The sequence below is a fragment of the Lepus europaeus genome, chromosome 4, assembly GCF_033115175.1.
Source record: "Lepus europaeus isolate LE1 chromosome 4, mLepTim1.pri, whole genome shotgun sequence".
NCBI lineage: Eukaryota > Metazoa > Chordata > Mammalia > Lagomorpha > Leporidae > Lepus > Lepus europaeus.
The window spans coordinates 52,295,487-52,313,227 of record NC_084830.1 but is presented as its reverse complement, the minus strand read 5'-3'; the positions used below and the strand labels follow the sequence as shown (position 1 = coordinate 52,313,227).

General features: G+C 37.9%; 1 protein-coding gene across 1 annotated transcript in view; it reads left to right on the top strand.

The window, feature by feature from the left end:
• Positions 1-17,741, top strand: part of NECAB1 (N-terminal EF-hand calcium binding protein 1) — a 221,807-nt gene that overhangs the window by 88,477 nt on the left and 115,589 nt on the right. Inside the window, exons 4-5 of the mRNA XM_062189509.1 lie at positions 1,787-1,812; positions 13,744-13,841. Of these exons, the coding sequence (XP_062045493.1) occupies positions 1,787-1,812; positions 13,744-13,841 (124 nt within the window). The remainder of the gene's footprint in view (positions 1-1,786; positions 1,813-13,743; positions 13,842-17,741) is intronic.

Here is a 17,741-nt window from a genome sequence, read left to right as displayed (position 1 = left end):
CTGTAATCAATACAGAGTTATTATTAAGTGTTGAAACTTAACTGAAAATTGATCGCTTTTAAATATAAGAGTGGGAATAAGAGAGGAAAGAGATGTGCAATTTGGGACATGCTCAAGCTGACTTGCCCCAAACGGTAGAGTTAGAAACATACCGGGGGATTCCAATACAATCCCATCAAGGTGGCATGTACCAATGCCATCTCACTAGTCAAAGTGATCAGTTTCTGTTCACAATTCATCATAATGATAGGACTAAGAGCCAAAGGGATCACATAAACAAGACTAGTGGCTGCAAATACTAATGGATAGAATCAAAAAGGGAGAGAAAGATCCAACATGGGAAGCAGGATACACAGCAGACTCATAGAATGGCAGATGTCCTAAACAGCACTGTGGCCTCAGAATCAGCCCTTAAGGCATTCGGATCTCGCTGAAGAGCCCATGAGAGTATTTTAGGCATGGAAAGCCAAGACACTCTGGGGGAAAGAAAAAAAAAAGAAGACAACCTAAATGAAAGATCTCTGAGAGTGAGATCCCAGTGGAAAGAACAGGCCATCAAAGAAGGAGGTACCTTTCTCTGAAGGGAGGAGAGAACTTCCACTTTGACTATGACCTTGTCTAAATAAGATCAGAGTTGGTGAACTCAAAAGGCTTCCATAGCCTTGGCAACTCGTGATAAGAGCCTAGGGTGATTACTGATGCCATGAACAAGAGTGTCAAATTGTTAAGTCAACAACAGGAGTCACTGTGCACTTGCTCCTCATGTAGGATCTCTGTCCTTAATGTGCTGTGCATTGTGATTTAATGCTATAACTAGTACTCAAACAGTGTGTTTCACTTTGTGTTTCTATGTGGGTGCAAACTGTTGAAATCTTTACTTAATGTATACTAAATTGATCTTCTGTATATAAAGAGAATTGAAAATGAATCTTGATGTGAATGGAATGGGAGTGGGAGCCGGAGATGGGAGGGTTGAGGGAGGGAGGGAAGTTATGGGGGGGGGAAGCCATTGTAATCCATAAGCTGTACTTTTGAAATTTATATTCATTAAATAAAATTTTAAAAATATCTAGGCTACCTAATCCTGAATCCAATATGTTTTAAGTTTGGTTCATTTAAAAATATATATATATAAGAAATCTCCAGTTCTGTCATTCCTTTTCTGTCTCTCCATACTCCCATCTATTAGCAATGTGTTTCTACTATTGATATTTAAATGTTGATATATGGAATCCTTTAATGTTTTACTAAAGATTGGAATAAGCATTGAATCAAATTACTGCAACGATTATATTTAGATATGGAAATGCTTGTAGTTCTATCAAGTCAGAAATGGTAACTAACAAGTGTTTATTGTGTGCCAGCTATTATTTATTTCACATGTATTTAAATTCTACAGCATTCATATGAAGCAGAAATTATCTCCATCTTGGTACTGAGGAACTGAAACAGATATGTAAAGTGCCCAGGGTCACATAGAAAGTAAACTGTAGAGTCAGGGTTTGGACTCGGGCCTCTGGCTCCAGAGCTGCCTTCACCATTACACATTATGTCCTCATTTATTTGGGTGAAGCACAAACCTGGGGAATATTTTTTCCTTAGACAGAATTTGCATAATTATTGTTTGTCTAAATAGTAATAAGATTAAGTAGAATTTAAAAGAGAAATACCCATCTAGATGCCATATATTAACATAATTATATTGGTTGGAGAAAAATTGTATTTAACTATTAAAAACATGAAAAAATCACCAAATTAATAATGCTTTTTAAAATATCTTTTTCAGCAATCTTGACACAGAGGAACTATGCGGTAAGTTTCTTTAAGACCAATCAAACTCATTACTTGTTCTAGAAGACAATATTATCTGATTCATATTCTACAAATCCCGGATTTAACATCACAGATTAGGAATTCTGGACCAGAGTAAAAAACTAAAGATTTCAAGAGATTTATATTTATCTGTGAAGTTTGTTCATACACACATTTCACTATGGAAAGAGGTGGACCTCGTTAATTTGTTCATGAAAGGAGAATTGTTATTCCAAGTGGTACATTAGTTTCACAAGAACAAATTTTCCAGCAGCTTGAGTATATCTGTAAATTGGTGTTTAAGACGACTTCATTATTCACTTCACAATACACTATGAAGAACCCTTTGTTACTGTTTTTGCAAAGCTGTCTCCTTGAACTATAAAAATAACTTTGTCCCACACCTGCGGAAATCCTTCTGGAATTGTAAATGTCACTTGCAAAGCAAGTGATTTGATGATGAGAGATAAATCTTTACAAATGCCAGGTTTAATGTCTTCTACATTTATTTTCTTCATCTTTGTGGTTGGCAACAAAAGTCACAGATTAAGAATGTCAAGGGTCAATATATCTGAAATTTATTCTTCATTATGGAAAATAGCATTATGAAATCACTCAACTTTAGACAGCCATATTTCTCCGAATACTGGAAAGTTTTGTTTTTAAGGTAAATATACAAGGTAATGCCTTTGTCCCAGTTTGATCTCATCATCTAGGCTGTGTGAAATATTTTGATGGTTGCATGTAGCCGTTGAATTCTCTACAATGTAGCAGTGGGTTCGTTTCTGAGAAGAGCAGCGTGGTGGGGGCAAGAGGCGCGGAGTCAACACACAGACCCCGGGAGTCCGGTGAGAGCAGGCTTGAGGCGAGCAGCCTGCAGACTCCTTTATTACAGTTGATACAACAGCTTATATAGCCAAGACCAGCCAATCTGGTCAAGGGGTGGTCTATACCCCAACCAATCACAGCCTGTTGCCAGGCAGTTTCCAGAGCCATCCAATCACAGCCTGTCGCCAGGCAGTTTCAAATCCATCCAATCACAGCCTGTCGCCAGGCAGTTTCCAGAGCCATCCAATCACAGCCTGTCGCCAGGCAGTTTCAAAGCCATTCCTGACTGACGCTCGCTTGCCAGTGGCCACCTTGGCATGGCCTTCTCATTCCACTACAGTTGCATATGATTTTCTCTAATTCCTAGTGGAACTCATAGAAATTCCTGAATATATTTCTTACAATTTTAGAATTTACCAAAGCCATCAAGAAAAGCACTATCTTATAATACTGAGGAATGGTTATCTGCCATTTCATCAAAGCACTATTAACAGATGTCATACCCAGAACAAAATAACAGAATGCCGAGTTACAAGGCAGCTGCTGTAAACAAAACAAGTATGACAGTCACTAACCATGAGCTTCCAAATTTTCCAATGGTCATGAAAAACTGTTTTTTTGCTTCAATATAGTGTCTATCCTGGGATCAAGGAGAAGAATCCAACCAAAAAAGCAAAATATGCTTATAAAGAAGCAGGTGATGCATTTGATTATGAAACACCAGCATAGAAAAATAAGTCCTGCCACACTTCAACATACCATCAGGTGGTGGCACCATCCACATGTGGCTATTCTTGTGCTAGGTGGCTAAAAGTTCCCATATGGACCATTGCCACCAGACTTTGTGCTGAACAATAATCGCCATAATGGTCAGGCTCTTTACAACTTTCTGCTATAACAAACAGAATAAATATTCTCATATGCCTTATCTTTACACTCTTTGATAGTAGTTCTCTATGGTAGATTTCTAGAAGTATAATTTCTTAGTCAAGGTTTTCCCAGTGTGCACATTCAGCAAGTGACTGGGGTGGGGTGTCAAGGTTGTCCATTTTTTCTAAAGCTTTTATTTAATGAATGCAAATTTCATAGGTACAACTTCAGGAATATAGTGGTTCTTCCCCCTCATACCCGCCTTCCCATTCCCACTCCCATCCCGCCTCCTACTCCTTCTCCCATCCCATTCTTCACTAAGGTTCATTTTTAATTAACTTTATATACAGAAGACCAACTCGATTCTAAGTAAAGATTTCGATAGTTTGCCCCCCCCCCCCACACACACACACACTCACACTGTATAAAGTACTGTTTGAGAAAAAGTTTTGCAGTTAATTCTCCTAGTATTACTCATTGAGAACAGAGGTCCTACATGGGAAGTAAGAACACAGTAACTTCTGTTGTTAATTTAACAATTAACACTTATTTATGATGACAGTGATCACCCGAGGCTCTTTTTTTCTTGTTTTTTAAACTTTTATTTAATAAAAATTTTGAAAGTACAACTTTTGGATTATAGCGATTCTTCCCCCCATAACCACCCTCCCACCTGCAAACCATACCATCTCCTACTCCCTTTCCCATCCCGTTCTTCATTAATATTCATTCCTAAGTATCTTTATATATAGATCAACTTAGTATATATGAAGTAAAGATTTCAACAGATTGCACCCACACACACACAAAGTATAAAGTACTCTTTGAATAACACCAGAGGCTCTTGACATGAGCTGCCAAGACTATGAAAGCCTTTTGAGACCACAAGCTCCATCAGTATTTAGACAGGGTCATAAGCAAAGTGGAAGTCTTCTCCTCCCTTCAGAGAAAAGTACATCTTTCTTTGGCCCCTTCTGTCCACAGGGGTCTCATTTACAGAGATCCTTCATGTAGAACATTTTTCACCACAATGTCTTGGCTTTCCATGCCTGAAATATTCTCATGGGCTTTTCAGCCCGACCAGAATACTTTATGAGCTGATTCTGAGGTCAGAGTGCTGTTTAGCAGATTTGTCATTCAATGAGTCTGCTGTGTGGACTGCTTCCCATATTGGAATAGTCTCTGCTTTTTAGTTCTTAAAAAAAATTATTTATTTGAAAGTCAGAGTTATACAGAGAAGGAAGACCTTTCTCTCTGTCTTTCTCACTGTCTGTAACTCTGTCAAATTTAAAAAAACTGATTTTAGTTATGAAAGTAATACCTAACAACATACTATTTTTGAAGCACAACAATGCAGAATTATGTAAGTGTATAGGTTAAAATGTCAAGGTCTTTTTCTCACTCAAATGCCTTTTCCTGATACTGATATCTGTTAACTGTTTTGAAGATAACCTTCTAGACATTCCTAAGCATACATTGACATTAATTTTACATATATATTATATATACATGCATATATATCACTATATGTGTATATAATTTTCTTCCATTGGTGAAGTGATACTGTGTGATCAGTGTAACTACATACTGATCTACTTTATTTAAAAGGCTGCAAAGTGCCCATTGTGTTCCTTTTTCAACTCAATTGCTTTTAATGGATTTTCAGACTGTTTCCAACTTTCCACTGGCACAAACAGCAATGATGGAAATGTAATATGCATTATGTTTCCACTCTTATGTGAGTAGTTCTATATGGTAGATTCCTAAAAGTATAGTTTCTCAATCAAGGTTTTTAAATGTGCATATCCAGCAGGTTTATAGGAATGTCAAGGTTATTCACTCTTCACCTAGCTCTGAAAGCTTTCCTAAATGCAGTCTTTAGCTGTATCTTGCCACCATCAGTCAATACATAACTCAATTTTAACTAGGCAATTGTGTTTGAATTCTAGCAGTGAGGTTTTGATTTTTGTATTTGTGCAATCTTTAGCTCTGATCTAAAGCAATCAGGAGCATAATTATTGCTTTCCTCTTATGACTGTTTTTATAACCTTACTATTTTTACTGAACCCTTTTGCACTTGGTAGCTAAGATTTGTGAGATATTTATAGATGGCTGAAGAGTAATTGCAACTAAAATGCATGCAGCTAGAATGTTTGATCTGAAAACAGATTGTAAGAAAGCTTTGTGAGTAAGGTTGAATATATCTAATAGGCTAATATCACCTCTTTGTTACCTACTAAATATTCAACTATTTTAAAAGTTATGAGATTTATATATAATATAATGATTGAGAGTATAGGAAACTTCCAGAATAAAAGCTTATTAGCTTTCTGTGAAAAGTTTCTTTTAGTAGCTGTACCAGCCTGCATTGCCAGAGCCCATGCAGTGGAAGAAACCTGTGCTAGCAAGTCTAGTTGCTAGGAAATCGGAAGACTGTCCTCTCCCAGGCTGTCAGCCCTGGCCAGCTACCTGGCGCATGTCAGTTGTGATTTAGTTATAAAACAACTTTAGTAATATTGATCTGTACCCCCTCAAATTAACCTGTTATTTCTAGATTTCTGATGCTCCTATTCAGAAAATAGGGGTTTCTTGCTCTCTTGCTCGCTCCTTCCTCCCAACCCCTCTGTGTTGTTTTTTATTTCCTGTCTGATCTACTTGAGAAGTTCTAACAAGGCAAAAATTGACAGGCTAATTCCAATTCATGAGAATGCCTTGTGAGACCTTTGTGGCAACTATGGGACTCAATAACTTGGAGAATTGAGGTACAGACTACAAAAAAAAGTTGTGCCAAATGCCCACTCCCTTGAGTCAGTGCCTGAGATGCTCATATCCCATATCGGAGTGCCCGGTTCTAGCACTGGCTGCTGTGCTTCTAATCTGGCTTCCCCGCAGTGCACTCCCTGATAAGCAGCAGGTCATGGCTGAAGTACTTGTGTCCTTGCACTCATGTGAGAAACCTGTATCTACTTTCTAGTTCCAGGCTTTGGTCTGGCCCAGCCCCACTGTTGGCATTTAGGGAGTGAACCAGCAGATGGAAGATCTTTGTCCATCTAGCGCTCTAACTTTCAAATAAAATAAAAAATTGAAAAGGCAAAATAAAACAAAACTGTACTTCTTGTGTAACATCACTGATGACATACATTAGGGACAGGGGAAACTAACCTCTCATGAATGTGTTATTAGTGGATATCCTGAGAGGATAATTTGTTTCCTGGTGCTTGTTTGATAACATCATTTTGTAAATCATGCTTTTTCATTACTGATGTGCCCACTGTTCACACTCTTTGCTTTTCAAAGATTCTTCATCTAAGCTGGTGAGGACTGGTTCTCGCATGTTTCTGTAAGAAAAGCTGGATTTTTCCTAGAAAGTTATTTTAAGAACCAAAGGATAAGAGTTCTAAGAAGATTTTTCTGAATCTTTCTCTCCAATGCCATGCTTTAAGGGCAAAGCCTATTTATCCAACTCACACTGGCATTGTGATTCAAATGAGGACTAGGAGATAATAACAGGAATAAAGCATTCCTCCAAGTTCAGCCACTTTTAAAGCCATCACTGACTTCTCCTTCTTGCTTGCCATGTTTAGGATATGTAGATAGAATGATGAAATTCTAGACTCCTACCCTAGCTTCCACATCTCAGCTTTGGCCTGATCCATGGTCTGTGTTGTATGATAAAAACATTGTTCGCAATTGATGCAACCCGTGTCATTCCTGATGTTGACAACATTCCCTAAATAGTCCACAGTACCTCTGTGGTGACCATTTCTAATGGGAAGATTGGAGAATGACACTTTTTAAAAATTGTTCCATGGCTTCTCATTGCCTATAATAATTGCAAATTTAATCTACACCATAATCTCCTAGGAAACCTGTTTTAAAAAAATTCCTGGCACTCAACCCAAAAACATTGATTTAATAGCTGTGAATTTATGGATAATCTTCGTGTCTAACAAGTGCCCTAGCACATGCATCTTAAACTTGAATATGTCCACAAATTATCTAGAGTTCTTATTAAAATCCCAGTGTGGGGTCTGGCATAAGGTAGAGTCACCACCTGTGACACTAGCATCCCATGTGGGTACCAGTTAGAGTCCCGGCTGCTGCACTTCCAGTCCAGCTCTCTTCTTGGATGCCTGGGAAGGCAATGGAGGATGGCCCAAGTGCTTGGGCCCCTGTACCCACATGGGACACCCGGAGGAACCTTCTTGCTCCTGACTTTGGTCTGGCCCAGCCCAACCCTGGCCGTTGTGGCCACCTGGTTAGTGAACCAGTGGATGAAAGAACTCCCTGACTCCCTCTGTTTTCCCTTTTCTCTGTTTTTCCCTAACTCTTTCAAATAAATAAAAATAAATCTTTAAAAAACAAATCCAGATTGTGATTCAGCAGGTTTGGAGAGGTTCTAAGATGCTATAGATCTATACAAGTTCCCAAGTGAAATTTTTGCTTCTGATCTGAAACATATACTTTTAACAGAAAGGTCCTAGAGAATTCTGGTGCAAATGGTGAAAAATACTGACCTAACTTTGAGATCAAAGTTAGAATACCTACTAAGAAATGTTTTGAACACATCCAGCTTCCTTTCTTGCCACTGATCTTCAGGATCCTGCCTCCTTGCTGCATCTCATCTTCAAATATCTCCTAGTCCTGTCCTTCATGTCAGAGAAACACAGAACTACAAACTCCTGCAAATATGGTATCACTGGCTTTTATGCTTTTCCAGCAGTTAAAATCTTCTCATCCATTAACTGAGCCATTGTTGATGTCTTCCCTATAAAGCTTTCTCTGACACAGCCCAACCAAGTACTGTATTTGGATTGCATCTTATACTGGGCTCTTAAACAATGATCAAATGTATCACAGTTGTTTGTTGGGATATTATTCTCCCTTCTCTGAGTGTAGGCTCCTTAAAGATACATAGTGTGTCTTCTCATCCTCGCGTTCTCATCTTCTGCTGCAGCACCTGGCACCTAAAAGGCACAAAATAAATGTATATTCAGTCATGAAGTTACTAAATGAACACTTTGCATAATGAAGTGGAGGGAAATTATCAGCTTTCTATGTTTGATGTTCTGGCTCTTTGATTTAACTTCACTTTTGAGTTCATTGGAGCTTCATTTCCCTTGCTTTGGTAAGAGGTAAAAGATCTTGAGTGATGTGGAGCTGGATTGACTCAAAACAACTGTTACACTTAAATTCCCAATTTAAATTCCTATCCAAGGTTTGGGTATTGTAATTCTTTTGCTTCTCAGTTATTTCTTATTTCTTTGCTTGAGGAGCAATTTTTTTTTTTCTGAGTAACTTGGAGAGCTGAGATGAGCAAATGGATGGAAGAAGGAAGGAGAGAATGAAAGAAATCCAGGCAGGTGCCAGCTCTGAAACCTCAGGTCATTGGTTTTTCTCAGCATGTGCCTGTATGTGCTTGTGTAGATCTGATTTCAAAGTGGAAATCAACTTAAATTCTCCCCAGGAATCTGCACTGATCAAACCATATATCCTGTCTGAGCAAAGTGTTTTTATTTTTAAGTGCAGTTTTTAAATGTAATTAGAGATTTTATTAAATATTTACTTGAAAGGCAGAGTTAGATCCTCCATCTATTGATTCACTCCCCAAATGCTCAAAATGGTTGGGGCTGGGCCATGAGCCAGGATACTCCTCCGGGTCTCCCACATGGCTGCAGGAGCCCAAGCAGGGAGCTGGTTCAGAAGTGGAGAAGTCAGAACCCAAACCGATGCCCATGTGGGATGACAGCATCACAGTTGGCAGCTCAACCTGTTACACCATGATGTCAGACCCCCGAAAGTATTTTTTATTTCTATTTTTCAATTTATTTAAGGTACACAATCATCATGCGTTTCATATGTACAAATGTAGAAACATAATGATTCTTCCCACCCTACACTCCCTCCTGCCCTGTACTCCCATCCTTCTTCCTCTTCCCTTTCCTATTCCCATTCTTATTTTCTTACAAAGATCTATTTTCAGTCAACTTTTAAGTCATAAGATTAACCCTAAAGAGTTCAACAAATAGTATGAAGAAAGAAAATCTACTGTTCCTTAATAGTCGAGATAAAGTCTGTTAAAAATCATCACATCTGAAAGTGTCAGTTTCACTTCTATAGATTGTTTTGGATACTCAATTACCATAGATCAGGGAGAACATATGGTATTTGTGTTTTGGGGACTGGCTTATTTCACTAAGTATCATGGTTTCTGGGTGCATCCATTTTGGTTTTTTTGTTTGTTTGTTTGACAGGTAGAGTGGACAGTGAGAGCGAGACAGAGAAAGGTCTTCCTTTTTTCTGTTGGTTCATCCCCCAATGGCCGCTGCGGCCTGCGCACCGTGCTGATCCAAAGCCAGGAGCCAGCTGCTTCTCCTGGTCTCCCATGTGGGTGCAGGGCCCAAGGATGTAGGCCATCCTCCACTACACTCCCGGGCCACAGCAGAGAGCTGGACAGGAAGAGGAGTGACCGGGACAGAATCCAGTGCCCTGACCAGGACTAGAACCTGGTGTGCTGGCGCCGCAAGGCGGAGGATTAGCCTAGTGAGCTGTGGCACCAACCAAGGGTGCATCCATTTTGTTGCAAATGACAAGATTTCATTTTTTTAACTGCTGTGCAATATTCCATAGCGTATACATGCCATAATTTCTTTATCCAGTCTTCAATTGATGGACATCTGTGTTGATTCTATATCTTAGCTATTGTGAATTGAGCTGCAGTGAGCATGGAGGTACAGATGACTCTTTCATATGCTTATTTCTTTTCCTTTGGGTAAATTCCCAGGAGTGGGATGGCTGGGTCATATGGTAGGTCTATATTCAGATTTCTTTTTTTTTTTTTTTTTTGACAGGCAGAGTGGACAGTGAGAGAGAGACAGAGAGAAAGGTCTTCCTTTGGCCGTTGGTTCACCCTCCAATGGCCGCCACGGTAGGCGCACTGCAGTCTGCGCACCACACTGATCCGATGGCAGGAGCCAGGTGCTTCTCCTGGTCTCCCATGGGGTGCAGGGCCCAAGGACTTGGGCCATCCTCCACTGCACTCCCTGGCCACAGCAGAGAGCTGGCCTGGAAGAGGGGCAACCGGGGCAGAATCCGGCGCCCTAACCAGGACTAGAACCTGTTGTGCTGGCGCCGCAAGGCGGAGGATTAGCCTAGTGAGCCACGGAGCCAGCTATACTCAGATTTCTGAGGTATCTCCATACTGCCTTCCACAGTGGCTATACCAATTTACATTCCCACTAACAGTAGATTAGGGTACCTTTTCCCTCACATCCTTACCAGCATTTATTGTTTGTTGATTTCTGTATAAGAGCCATTCTAATGGGGGTGAGGTGAAACTTCATGGTGGGTTTGATTTGCATCTCCCAATGGCTAGTGATCCTGAGCATTCTGATAGACGTGACAAAGTATTTACTTGAAAAGGTGACTTTACTTCTTGTTTTATTTAATAAGCTTGGTATGTTTGCTCTACATTCTATTTTTGCTTTACATTTTTTCCTATCTGCATTTTTTATTTTTAACATTTTACTAAAATACAATTTACATACCAAGAGATGCACATAAGTATAAAGATAAATGAGTATTTTTGTCATCACACTCATAACCAACACCCAGATTAAAAATAAGTCATTACTAATACCCCAAGAGTCTTCATTATCCACCCCCTTCTTTTTTAAACATGTGAAGTAAGAATGTATTGTAATTTACATGATATGATTCATAGAAGCAGTATTTACATCTACCAAACAATATGACATCCACACAATTTTTATCCTATTTCTGTATATTAACTACCACAAATAAGAGAAAATGTGATATGTTTTCTTTCTTGTGTCTGGCTTGTTTCACTCAACATCTGTAGTTATACTCATTTTATTGCAAATGTCAGGATTTCATTCTTTTTAATAGCTAAGTAATATTCTATTGTGTATATATATCACATTTTCTTTGTCATCAGCTGATGGGCATCTAGATTGATTCCATATCTTAGCCATTGTGAATTGAGCTGCTCTAAACATGGGAATGCAGATAATTCTTGCACATACTGATTTCATTTCCTTTGGACTTATTCCCAGGAGTGGGACAGCTGGGTCATAAGATAGGTCTATTTTAAGTTTGAGGCAATTCTGCATTGTCTTTATTATTGATTGTACATCAACAATTTACTAGGGTACTTTTTTCTCCACATCCTCACCAGCATTTCTTATTTTTTTAAAATAATTTGTAGATAATAGCCGTTCTAACTGGGGTGAAATGAAAGCAATAGCTCACTGTGGTTTTTGTTTGCATTTCCCTAATAGCTAGTGATCCTGAGCACTTTTTCTTGTGTTTGTTGATTATTTAAATTTCATCTTTTGAACAATGCCTATTCATATCATATCCTTTGCATATATACTTTTAAAACCACTGTTACAATCTTCTTTGAGACTTTGTGAGTATTAAATGTGTTCTAAAACTTTCCATTTTTTGCATTTATCTCTATTTTTGTTACATTGATTTAATATTTTTCCAATCTATGAATATACTACAGCTACACTAACTGCTTGCTGGTTCCTAAAGAGTGCTATCCACAGGGATTTAGTTTATTACATGTAATTGCACAAAGAAGGTTAAACATGTTTATCAACTCTGTTAAAAAGTCAAAATCCTAACTAAGAATTAAAATGTTAGTTTGAATCGGACATGTAAGGACTGTGTACTTTCTCATTTATCTTCCAGCTAATGCCTTCCTAATAGAATCTTTATAAGAAATGATTTGCATCACACTGTTTTCAAGGAATACATAATCAGGAATGTATTTTGCTTTTTTGTCAAATATGTCATTTTTAAAATGTTTTTGTGTATTTGATATACAGTAATTGCACATATTTATGGGAAATGGTGTGGCATTTCGGTACATGTACACAATGTGTAACAATCAGATCAGGGTAACTGGCACATCTATCACCTAGGACATCCTACTTTGTGTTAGGAAAATTCAAAATATTGTTTACTAGCTATTTTAAAATATTCAATTGTTATATTACATTACTGTGCTATACAACATCAGACATTCCTCCTATCCAACTGAACCCTTGTGTCTATTAACCATTCTTTCTGTATCACTCTGTTCCACATGTTCCTGTGTTCTGCTATTTATTTTTAACCTATACATGCGCATACTGTATTTTGATAACTATGATCTAAAATTTATTTACTAAAAAGTTAGTGGCACCTTTTATATGTTATTGCTATCAATATCAGCAAATAATCCTATCTGGAGTACTGAATTAATCACAGAGACTTCTGCCAAGCATATTGATATCTATTCCAGTGTTCCTGGTTGCTTAAATGTGACTATATTATCACTTCAGTTTAATTCCACGAATACTTAGGATACACTAAAGAGACACAATAATAACCTGGAGCTCACTCAAAGGTTCACAGGGATGGGGAGGGTCATTGATTTTTTTCTAGTACCTGCAAGTTATAGTTCTTTTCAATATATTAATTTACCAAGTTAACTATCTTACATTTTAGAAATACAGATTTCTATAAGTAAACATAAGGCTTTACACTTTCTATTATATTTAAAATTACTCTTTGTAAGTGTTGTTGTGACTTATATTTCATTCATGACTTACTTTGTCCATGTTCCATTGTTAAGACCTTAAACAAAATATGCAATATAGTGTTTATTCCTACCACTTTACAAATATCGTAAGCAAGACCTATGTTCAGATTCTTGGAAAAAAAATTGAATCGCAATAGAAGCAGTAACAAAGAAGGACCCAAAGGAGGCCTTCTTCGTGTTTCGCAGCATCACTAATTCTTAACCTTGAAGACAGATTATCCTCCATAAATGTTTCCCAGAGGAAGCATTAAAATGATGTCGCTTAATTTTTTTCTAAACTTACTACCGTGGTGATGTCTATAATAACATGCTTTCCAGAAAAAGTTTTTTTATTGAAAAAGCCATTTCAGTAGATCTAGATTCATTTTTCCCTATTTTTTATGGGAAAGGATATTGCTTCAAGAATAATGGCAACCATTCAGGCTTCTTTTTCTCTTTTATTTTAATCAAATGACCACATTGGTGCATTGGTAGTCTCATTTGAAAACCTTCTAATTTTCATGTATAACTAGTATCTTATTTCTTTTACTCATTTATGGAGCAGAACATCAATTAAGTGTTCTTGTTTCATGATTATCTACACTGAAACACTAATATATTTCAATATTTTCACTTCTTAGAATATTTTTCTCAGCACTTGGGCGAGTATGAGAATGTACTAGCAGCACTTGAAGATCTCAATCTTTCCATCTTAAAGGCAATGGGAAAAACAAAGAAAGTAAGGAAATGTTTATTTTCTATAAAATCTGTTCTTTGAAAAATTTTTTCTTAAATTATGCTCTATTTCCAATGTATTATAAAAGTATAAATTCTTTTTATCAGTGATCATTTATTTTCCTTGATATTAAATGAGCTGCTTTATTCATTCATAGTGCAATTACAATACTTACAATGTGCCAGGCATGGTGATTTGTTATGAGAGTACAAAGAGCTACTTGATACAAAGAGCTACTTGAGGAGCTTTTAGGTGGGGATGCGAGAGTATAAACAAGTAATTACACGAAAGCACAACAGAGATGAAGCACAGGATGGGCCACCCAGTTTAGGCTGGAGGAGATGACACCTGATCTCTTAGAGATAAAGGAAATAGTTGTAGCCAGACAGAGGGAACAACATATGCAAAGGTTCTGGGCCAGGAGGGTCACAGACATTTAAGGAAATGAAGATTGGTAATGAAGACAAACCACAGAAAACCAAAGGGAGGCATCATGATGTGAGATGAAACTGGAATGGCAAGGAGTGACCATACAACTTATGGTGTTGTCAGCAAAACTAATGATTTAAGCTTGTATATAAAAGAAAATAAGTCAGCCAATATTTCAAGCAAAGATATGAAAGCATGTGCTGTCATTTGAAAAGACCACACAGAAATTAACTTAGAATAGGGTGGAAACTGTAGAGGGACAGAATAAGGAGGACAAGTGAAGAGATGAGTCTACTACTTACTATGATTTGTATGTGGTTTGTCTCCCAAAATCCATGAGCTGGAAGTGTGGTCCCCATTGTAATGGTACTGAGATATAGTGGAACTGTAAGAGGTGGCTCCTTCAGAACAGTTAGTAAATCATGGGGTACCATCCTTGTAAGGGAATAATGTAGTTCTCACAAAAGTGGTTGGTTCTTATTGGAGTGGGTTGTTATGCAGTGAGGACACTTTTGCTTGGTCTCTTGTATACAGCATACAGCTGTTTCCTTTTCTGTTTCACTGCTATGTTCTGACACAGCCTGGAAGGCCTCACCAGAAACCAGCACCTCAGTGTTTGGACATTTTGGGCACCAGAATTTTTTTTTCAACAGAAACTTTTTTTTAAGGTGTACAAACTTCATGCTTCTCATAAATACAACTTCAGGAACATAATGATAGTGATTCTTCCCACTGTACTCTCCATCCAACCCCCACTCCAACCCTTCTTTCTTCTCCCTCTCCTATTCTCATTCTTATTTTTTTACTAAGATGCATTTTCAATTGCTTTATACACAGAAGGTAAACTCTATACAAAGAGTTCAACAAATAGTATGAAAAAAAATGTTCCTCAACAATTTTTATTTTTCTTTTGATTTCTTCTATGACCCACTGTTCATTGAAGAGCATGTTCAGTCTCCATATGTTTGGATATGTTCTAGAGATTCTTGAGTTGTTGATTTCTAGCTTCATTCCATTGTGGTCAGAGAAGATGCATGATATGATTTCTATTTTTTTGAATTTGCTGAGACTTGCTTATAACCTGGCCTACGGTCTATCCTAGAGAAAGTTCCATGCAATGTTGAGAAGAATATGTATTCTACAACTGTGGAATGAAAAGTTCTGTAGATATCTATTAGGTCCATTTAGTCTATTGTGTTGATTTACTGTTATTCCCATGATTGTTTTTCTGTCTGGTTGATCTGTCCATTGCTGAAAGTAGGGTATTGAAATTCCCATTATTGCATGAGAGGCTATGTCTCCCTTTGGGTCACTTAACATTTCTTTTAAGTAACCAGGTGCCCTGTAATTAGGTGCATATACATTTAGTATACTCACATTTTCCTGTTGAATTGACTCCTTAAACATTGCATAGTGCCCTTGTCTCTTAACAATTTTCATGTTAAAGTCTATTTTGTCTGATATTAGGATGGCCATACCAGCCCTTTTTTGGTTTCTGTTAGCATGGAATATCTTTTTCCATATTTTCACTTTCTATCTGCATATACCTTTGTTGGTAAGATGTGTTTCTTGTAGACAGCAAATAGATGGGTTTTGTTTTTTAATCCAGTTAGCCAGTCTGTATATTTTTAACTGGAGTGTTGAGGCTTTTTACATTCAAAGTGACTATTGATAAGAAATGACTTGCCCTGCCATTTTTTCCATAAATATTCCTGTTGTTTACTTTGGATTTCCTTTGTACCTTTACAGGGATTTTTTCTGCCTTCACCTTCTTTTATAGTGATGACCATGTTTCTGTGTGTGTGTAGCACATGCTTAAGCATCTTTTGTAAGACTGGATGAGTAGTGACAAATTCTTTCAATTTTTGTTATGGAAGATCTTTATTTCACCTTCATTCATAAATGTGAGCTGTTGTAGGGTATAGTATTCTGGAGTGACAATTTTTTTCTCTTAAGACTTGGAATATATCTTGCCATTCTCTCCTAGCCTATAGGGTTTCTGATGAGAAGTCCACCGTGTGTCTAATTAGAGATCCTCTGAAAGAATTTGGCTTTACTCTTGTGCACGTTTTAGAATCTTTGTATTACTGCGGAGAGTTTGACTACAGTGTGTCATGGAGAAGATGATTTCTGGTCATGTTTATTAGGAGTTTTATGTGCTTCCTGTACTTGGATGTCCCTTACTTTCTCCAAATTAGGGAAGTTTTCTAGAATTATTTCACTAAAAAGGCCTTTTAATTCAATCTCTTTCCATGCCTTCAGAAACTCCTAAATCTCGTATGTTGCTTCATTTGATAGTATCCCCTAGATCTCCAATGCTGTTTTTTAGTTTTCTGATTTCTTTTTCTTTTTTCCTTTGGCCTGACTGTAATAAGGTCCAGAGATTTGTATTCCAACTTCAATATTTCTTCTGTCTCACCAATTCTGTTGTTAATGCTTTCCACTGCATTTTTTATTTGTTCTTTTTAATTCTTCATTTCCAGCATTTCATTATGATTTCTCTTCAGAATCTCAATTTCATGAGAAAATTTTTCATTTGTGTCATGTATGGATTTCTTTAGTTTATAAATTTGCTTCTGATTACTTCTAAGTAATCCTGTGAATTCTGTTTCTGGCATTTCTTCAACCTCTTCATTTTCACAATCTAGTATTGAAGTGTTGTTGGGTTCCTTTGGGGGCATTTATTTTTTAGGCCTTTGTGGAGATACTTGTTTGTTTTTTCACTTTGATGTTTTTTATCTTTGGACTGTGCCTCTGTGTACTCAATGTAGTATAGGCTCTTTCAGCAAATATCCTGGGGCTTGTTCTGGGTGTGGTCACGGAGCTCTGTTCACTGCTGCAGATTGAGGGGAGTGTCCAAAGTGAGTCCCAAATTGGGTATGGTAAATCTCTTGGTGTTTGTTTTTTTTTTTTTTTTTTTTAAATCAGAAGGGAGATTTGTTAGCTCTGTTGGCGTAGTCTCACGCTTATTTCCTACCCTACAAGGAGCCCAGTGTCTGTGTGCTATTCCATGCTGCTGCAAGAACCACACAAAAGATCTGTGCAGTCCTTGGCATGAGCACACATCTCACAGCAATGACCCTTACTGGCTAATCAGGGAGCCCCAAGCGTGTGGACCTGCCACAGTGGCTGCCCAAAGACCCAGCCATACCTTAGGCCCTCACAGGTAGCCACAGTGTTTTCACAATCTCAGCACACAAGGCTCCCACAGTTATGGGCACCCAGTCCCCTATAAATTCTCCAGCCAGACCCTGGTGTCTCCTCTTGGCTGGTTGTAGACATGAGTTGGTGCAGCTGTTACATATGTCCAAAATGGCACCCACCCTCTTGGCTGGTTACAGGACTCCGGGGCCGGGTGGTCAGAGAGAAATGTGTACCTTTTTTTTCCCCTCTAGGTTCACAGGTATAAAGTCCCTCACAGGGCTCTAAGCCAGACTCACCCCAAGGATCTTCCTGCAGCGTTTTTCACCAATG